At 30.9% G+C, this 8,004-nt stretch overlaps 1 protein-coding gene across 1 annotated transcript; it reads left to right on the top strand.

The window, feature by feature from the left end:
* The first annotated feature begins 1,063 nt into the window (after positions 1-1,063).
* On the top strand, positions 1,064-3,119 carry LOC125873371 (premnaspirodiene oxygenase-like). Its single transcript, XM_049554295.1, has 2 exons — positions 1,064-1,974; positions 2,307-3,119. The coding sequence occupies exons 1-2, from the start codon at positions 1,687-1,689 to the stop codon at positions 2,925-2,927; spliced, it is 909 nt and encodes a 302-aa protein (XP_049410252.1). The 5' UTR covers positions 1,064-1,686; the 3' UTR covers positions 2,928-3,119.
* The last annotated feature ends 4,885 nt before the right edge of the window (positions 3,120-8,004 follow it).

Below are 8,004 nucleotides of genomic sequence, written 5' to 3'. Positions count from 1 at the left end.
ATTAAATTTTTTAATTTATTTTTATATATTTATTTTTTTATATTTTAAATTCACTTAAATAAAAGTTCTGACTCTACTGTTATTATGTCAAAGTTATTGTAGCTAATGTTGACATTCTTCTTTATCACGTTCTATTGCTTACCTACTAAAACTTCAATAAGGTTGAAAATAATATAATTACCATATTCCTCTCTACAATAATTACAATTAAAATAATTCGGCAAACAAACCAAAAACAACGGCTCCACATAAAATATTGTCACTAGAACGTACTACACAAATAACATCTTTCTAGCTGCCTACCTCATTTTTGTCCATAAGTCAATTGAATTACTCTTTTTGTTTATTTTTACTTATCACATTTCATTTTATGAAAGTTAAATTATATAATTTTAATTAATATTTTAAAATTATATCTTTTCATTATATTAATATGAGAAGAACTGTGACTTAGAGTATTTTTTTTATAATTTTTAAATATTTAAATTTTAAATTGGAAATACGGAATTAATTAAATTCAATTTAAATTCAAAAATTTGAGCAATCTTAATTATAAAGAATTGAGCAAAAAACTTATCTAATAGATTATAAGATTACTTTGACTATGTTAAATGATAATATTTATATAATCTCAAATTTATATTTTATATAAAGTTTAATTACAAGAATTAATTTCAACTAAATATTTATTTTTTATTATTTCCTTTTAATAACAATTATACTGTCCCTTGACTGAAATTTAAAATAACTCAAAGCTACGATAAATGATATAGCGTACCAAGGTATAATTGAATTCAATTTCTTTGTCGTACCATTCTTATAGTATATAAAATAAATTCATTGTTATTAATGTCAAAAAAAAGTACATAATATCACGTCCACAAATAATAACTCACCTAACAGAAGGAACTAGAAGAAAAAATTAGCCTATTTCGAATAGTATAGAAATATTTTAAGCCTTTTCCCAATTTGTCTTTACTACAAAAATCTATTTGCCCAAAAAAAAATCTATAAATATGCGACAATCTTTTGAAGAACTTATAATTGAACCAAAAATAACCATCCTTTCTCTTCCCGAAAATGGAGTTTTTCAACTTAATTTCCATTTCCCTTTTTGTATCTTTCCTCTTTTTATTAATGAAATTGAAGAACTCCAATAGCCAAATTAACAAAAGATTGCCTCCTGGTCCATCGAAATTACCATTTGTTGGAAGTATGTTTCATATGATTGGCGGACTTCCACATCGTATCCTTAGAGATTTAGCCAAAAAGTATGGTCCAATTATGCACCTTCAACTAGGTGAAGTTTCTCTAGTTGTTGTTACTTCTCCTATCATGGCCAAACAAGTGTTAAAAACTCATGACCTCTCTTTTGCATCTAGGCCAAGACTTTTGGTCTCCGAAATTGTCTTGTATAATTGTACAGATATTGCATTTAGCCCATATGGTGATTATTGGAGACAGATGCGCAAAATTTGTGTCTGAGAAGTGCTTAGTGGAAAAAATGTTCGGTCATTCAGTTCAATTAGACAAGATGAAACTCTTCGTCTAGTTGAATTTTTTAGATCATCATCCTCAGGTGAGCCAGTTAATGTAACAAAAAGGATTTCGTTATTCACAAGCTTTATAATATGTCGATCAGCATTTGGGACGATATTCAAGGAGCAAGATGAATTTATACGAGTAATGAAAAATGTGACATCCTTATTGGAAGGGTTCAGTGTGGCTGACATATTCCCATCATTGAAATTTCTTCATGTGTTAATTGGAATGAAAGGTAAAATGATGTATCTCCACCATAAGGTAGATACCATTGTTGAGAATGTTATAAATGAGCACAAGAAAAATCTTGTAATTGGCAAGACTAATGGTGAATTAGGAGGTGAAGATTTAATTGATGTACTATTGAGACTTATGGAAGATGGAGACCTTCAATTTCCAATCACCAATGACAACATCAAAGCTATTGTTTATGTAAGTACTTACTATATACTATACAATTTTGCCTAATTATTATTTAACATATACTTGAGGTGTGTAATTGGTATGAAAGAAATATATTTTGGATTTTTTTTTTAAAAAACAAGGAGTATCTTACTTATTTTTTGACGTTTGATAAATAAATAATTTTTTTATATATAATGTAGGTAAATATTATTGCGATGAAAATAGAGAGTAGGATTGTAGGGGTGATGGTGATAGGGGCTATAGTATAGGAGCTTTGTCAAACAATACAAACGATTAGATAAATAACACGTACGTGTGAATGAATTTAACGTAACCTTGTAATTTGCTCTCAAATGTAGGACATGTTTGCAGCAGGAACAGAAACAACATCAACCATAATTGACTGGGCCATGGTGGAAATGATTAAGAATTCAAATATACTTTTCAAAGCTCAAGCAGAAGTAAGGAAAGCCTTTAGAGGAAAAGAAACTTTTGATGAAAACAATGTCGAAGAATTGAAATACCTAAAACTAATCATTAAAGAAACTTTAAGACTTCACCCTCCGCTTCCACTTATGCTCCCAAGAGAATGTAGGGAAGAAGTAGATATAGATGGCTATACTATTCCATCGAAAACAAAATTAATAGTTAATGTATGGGCTATCGGAAGAGATCCAAAATATTGGGATGATGCAGAAAGCTTTAAACCCGAGAGATTTGAGCAAAGTTTGGTGGATTTTGCTGGTAATAATTTTGAATTTCTTCCATTTGGTAGTGGAAGGAGGATTTGTCCTGGAATATCATTTGGTTTAGCTAATGCATATTTGCCTTTGGCTAACTTATTATATCACTTTGATTGGAAACTTCCTCCTGGAATTAAATCAAGTGATCTTGACATGACTGAGTCGGACGGAGCAAGTTGTACTAGAAAGAGTAACCTTCACTTGATCATGACTCCCTATCAACCTTCTCAAGAGTGACTCAATGGCATCAAACTTTATTTTAAGAAAGATTTAAAGTAAATTTTTTTTTACACTAATGTGTAGTGATTGCCTTATAAAGCTCATTACGTGTAACGTGTTGCTTCTCCCTCTCCCTCTTGCTTTTAATTTATTTCTTCTTATGGTATTGTATGCTTTCATTATTTGTAACATATATATGTATCTATGTTATATCGTAAATGTATCATGATAGTTATATACATAAAGTGCCATGTTACCCCCCCCCCCCACCCCCCGTAACTAGTGGTTGTGTTTGCTATTAATATGTACTGTTGCATATCAATAAAATTGATGGACATTGTCAGATTTTTAAAGAAAATTGATATCAATTAAATTGATGGACTATACATCGTAATCGTTGATTTCACTTAATCGATAGGTTGATTTTTTAGAAATGTTAGAAAATGTAACTGCGTAAAATCAAATTCATGTATTTTCATCATTTTCATTTATATTCTTCATTTGCACTTTTGCACTTTAAAAAACTTGTAGAAATCCTCAATTTTTGTAAAAATAAAAGATAAAAAAATGATAGATTGCATAAGTTTATTTTTATGCGAAAAAAGGTGTACGTTAGTCGATTTTCTTAAAGTCTGTCAGATTTCTTTTATTTATTTTTTTCAAAAATACATACAAACAAATATCGACAAAACAAGTAATTGAGTTTTCTACCAATTTTTCAGACCAAGTATATCTGTCAATTTTGTCTTTGCATTATTGTCAAGTTTCTAGTCTAGGAATATGTATTGAGTTGAGTGGACAAATTAGCCACCAACAAAATATATGTAGACACTTGGCGTAATTTCATTTGAATACAAGTAATGATGAAATTAATTATTTTGAGATAAATTATCCTGAAATTAGTTATCCTGCGATTATTTTTTTATTGACTGTTAGGTTTGTTATATTAAAACTACTAAGAAAAGCTTTCGCAAATAACCATTATAATAAATTTAATTATGCTTCATAACTATACTAAAAAAAAGCTATCTATTGTTCAATGTGAGCCTCTCTGGGAAAAAATGTTAGGCAGGATCTCTTCATGGACAACAAAGTTTGTCTTGCTCTTTGAATACTTTCCCAAATGCTGATCTATAAGTCATAGAGCTCCCAAACTCAAAAATCCTTTTTGTAGCATTAACTGTCTCACCAGAAGATGATCGATAAAATTCAATCATACAAAGAACTTCATCTTGTATAATAGAGATGATCGATAAAATTCAATCATGCAAAGAACTTTATCTTGTCTAATAGAGCTGAATGACTTGACATTTTTGATACTAAGCTTCGGAGGCAGTCCTGCTTCTTTTACAATTGACAATTTTTTAATGATAGATTGGATAGAGTTGATAAATGAGTGAATTATTGGTCAATTTAAAAGTTATTTAAATTGAAATAAGCTAAAATATAGATCATAACTGAACTCGCTTAATTCTTACTAAATTTTAATTGTTTTTTTAAATAAATTTTAATACATAATAAAATTATTTATTATATTCATTATGATTATATTAATATCATAATAAATAACAAAATAGAATAAAATGAATTGAGATAATAAAATAGCAGGTCACCACTTATGGCACATCATTCAACAAATAGTGGGTTCTTTCTTCGCAGGGGCGGCTGGTTAGGCTTAAGGAAAAGTCCTTGGCCTTAGGCCCCCAATTTTAGGGGGCCCCATTTTTTAGTTAATTAGGTAAGATTAAATTAAAAAAAAATAGAATGAAGACAATAATAAATTTTAACGGCTGGAAAAAAATGCAAACGATTGGGAAAAAAATGCAAACGGCTGAAGTGATATATATGAGTTATGACTCTGACTTTTTAACTTTCCAATAAAAAGTTGTGTACTTTTTTCTTAATGTACAAGTTTTTTTTTCTTTCTAATTTTATTTTTATATATTCTATCCTCCTCCCTTCCTCTCTTCTATTTATTCTCACTTCTCTTCTCTAAATTCTAATCTTGCATCTCTCTTATTCAAACTGTTTTATTAGAAAATAGAAATGACTGGTTTTAAGAGTCGCCACTTGATTTTTAAGAAAATCAAGAAAAACTGTTGTTTTCAAAAGACTAAAACAGAAAATCTAATGAAAACTTAAAAGGGGTTCGGGGTTCTTATTAGCATTTCGGGAAGGGTTTAAAAGCACCCGAAATGCTCGCTAATATGCGGTTATCCGACAATTAATTATTTGACTAAAATATTTTAACCAATCTTGAATTGTAAAAGTGAACTACTTTATAGTTGAGATCATTTTAATAGAAAAATAATGACTATTTATCTGAGTGAAGTATTTCATAAACTTATTTATTTATTATTTATTTATTTTTATAAATCGAGTAAAAAGAGGAATAATTTAGTTAAGCGATTAATTTAAAGTGGGTGTCTTTTGGGGATTTGAAGTTTCGAGACCTTAATATTAATGTTAACAAATAAGCACATAATAACAGTTAAATAGATAAGGAAAGAGAATTTGGGCCCAAATCTGGTTTTTCTGTCCGCCTGGGCCAGTATTTGGGCCTATTTTCATTTTGGGGCTTTGGCCCATTTGAGTCACCTGCACCTGTCCTATACTAACGTAAAGAAATATTTTTTCTTTGGGCCTTAGGCCCAATTTTTTCACCTGCCCTAAATTCTAACAAAGTAATAAATATAATGACTAAATAGGCTTAGGCCCAATAATAACAAAATACAATTTTTTTAATTTTTTTTAATATAAAGAGTGGGCCTTTGGCCCAATTTTTCAATTCTCCTTTGCCTTCACATTTTTTCAACTCCGGGACCTGTACGTCGATTTTCAATGAACCGGTTGACTCGAAATAAAAAATTGAGCCTTTACGGCTCTCCCGAAATGCAAGAGGAAGATAGGAGTTCATGGATGAACTCGGATAGATTTCGCATACAAAAGAAATAGAGGAAAGAATTAATATAATCCAACTAGGACAAAACAAAACAAAAATAAAATAAAATAAAACAAAATATGCTAGATTATACAAAGAACAAGAAGAAACCATATCTAATAGCATGCAATCCAAACTAGAGGGTACGCTGAGACTTTAAAGAATTGACTAAAAAATACTAACTTTAACCTTAAGTTAGTAATTAAATGGAGACCCCTTATAAAAATAAATAAATAAATAAATAAAAAACAATTGAACAAATCACTGGAATTTGAACAAAGAAATAGCTAAATAAATGAATGTGCTAAGCATACGGTCTAACCAATATTATGGATAAATGGATCAGCCACGACTTATGCAAGGGTATCAAATTGATATTATGCGATGATAAAAAAAATAAGCAAATATTGATATGATCAGATTGGCAACAAATTTGAGACAAATAAATCAAACCTCTCCAAATATACACGTTTGCTTACGATCAGTTGAGCAAAGAGCATCTCTGAATATCTTATACTTAAAGAAAACAATTTTCCGAGGAAGATGCACCTTGAGACTGATGAAAATAAAATTAAAAAAAAAACTACTACTAGTTGAAGCAGTGCTAAAGATGAATTTCAATGGCAAACCAGTGCAAAACCATAAAAAAAAATAAACAAAAATATATCAAATACGAGGCTTTTTTCTAGCAAAATTCGAACATACTTAAATAAAGCATTTCAAACAACATTCAATCTCTGTATCAACTAGCTTCAAGATTACCGAACAATACTCACAATCAAAACAACAACGAACCCAAGAACATGTCTCATGCTTCAAACAACTAAGACAATACTTAATTTGAACCACACATTTCACTATCAAGCTTCAGCAGCAAACCACAAATAACAAGGATGCAAGCTAAGAAAAGACGGAAACAAACGAGAGCCCCACTTCACAGACAACATATCAACTAAAACACTAAAATCAAAGACATTTACCTTTGAGAGAGCAGCGAAACAGGGGTGAGACGAGCTAGCCACGAAGACTATTCCACCACCAAAGTGAGATTACGAAGACTCTTACAAATGAGCAGGGGAACCACACTATGATCACACTAATCTATCTTCCGTTTCGAATATGTTTCGTATGTATTCTTACTGTTTTTTCTTGAATTCTTTAGGTATTTTTCGTTCAAAAATTCCCCCCCAAACAATGGAGAAAGAGGGAGTATATATAGGGGGAAAAACTAGAGCTCACGATTTGAAAGAGTCGGGTGAATTTTTTGGAGTAGCTTGGGGCAAAATCGTCAATCCGGATTCAACCTCTTTTGAATTTTTTCTCCCTCAAGGCTGCTGCTTGTATCAAATTTCAACCAAAATCCCTAAAATTAGGATGAAAAGATCGAGGTGGGCGGCTGTTGCAGAGAAAGCTGTGGGAGTTGTTGGATATTGACGCGTGAGGGAGAAGAAAACGCACACTGCTGCTGTCTGGTTCACGTGAGCTGCTGGACTGACAAATTTGTGTAGAAGAAGAAGATGCGCAGGGGTCGGCCTCTGTCGGCTACTGCTCGCTGTATTTGGGACTGCTACGTATATGTTTGGATTGAAAGGGAAAAGGGGATGGGGCCGGGTCAATTTGGTGTTGTTTGGGCCGTTTTCTGCTGGGAATTGGTTGAATGGGTATTGTTGCATTGTTAAATGGACTCCTTTTGGTATTGGGTCGGTTGAAGTTGTTGTACATATGTGATGTTGTTTGGAGTTATATGTACTGCTGTGTGTTGTAATGTATGGGAATGGGTTAGTGGGTATTGAATTTGTATTATTTGGGAGGGAATTTGGGCCAAGTCCTGGCTGGAAGAAATTGACCCAAAATTGGGGACAAAAATGTGGCCAATTGAATTACAATTATAACTAACTTGGATTTTATAATTTAGCCATATTGAGCTATTTTTAGAGAATTCGGCTAGATTTTATATAGGAAAAATTAATATAAATTAATTAATTAGCTTCTTAATCTTAACAAAATGAAATAATTAACTTAATTATAAACTAATTAATTCAAAAACATACCTATAATTCAAACTAAATTAAATTAGTAAAGTGTTTAATTCAAACATACCTATTATTTTCTGATATACTTTACCAAACTACTCCTAAATCAAGTTTCGAGGAT

This window comes from Solanum stenotomum, chromosome 8 (assembly GCF_019186545.1).
Source record: "Solanum stenotomum isolate F172 chromosome 8, ASM1918654v1, whole genome shotgun sequence".
NCBI lineage: Eukaryota > Viridiplantae > Streptophyta > Magnoliopsida > Solanales > Solanaceae > Solanum > Solanum stenotomum.
Note: the sequence above shows the minus strand (reverse complement) of the source record. Positions and strands in the feature narration are given on the sequence as shown.

Coding starts and splice junctions, on each gene's coding strand:
- LOC125873371 (XM_049554295.1), top strand. CDS start 1,687: ATGAAAAATGTGACATCCTTATTGGAAGGGTTCAGTGTGGCTGACATA. Junction 1,975..2,306: donor ACATCAAAGCTATTGTTTAT/GTAAGTACTTAC, acceptor TCTCAAATGTAG/GACATGTTTGCAGCAGGAAC.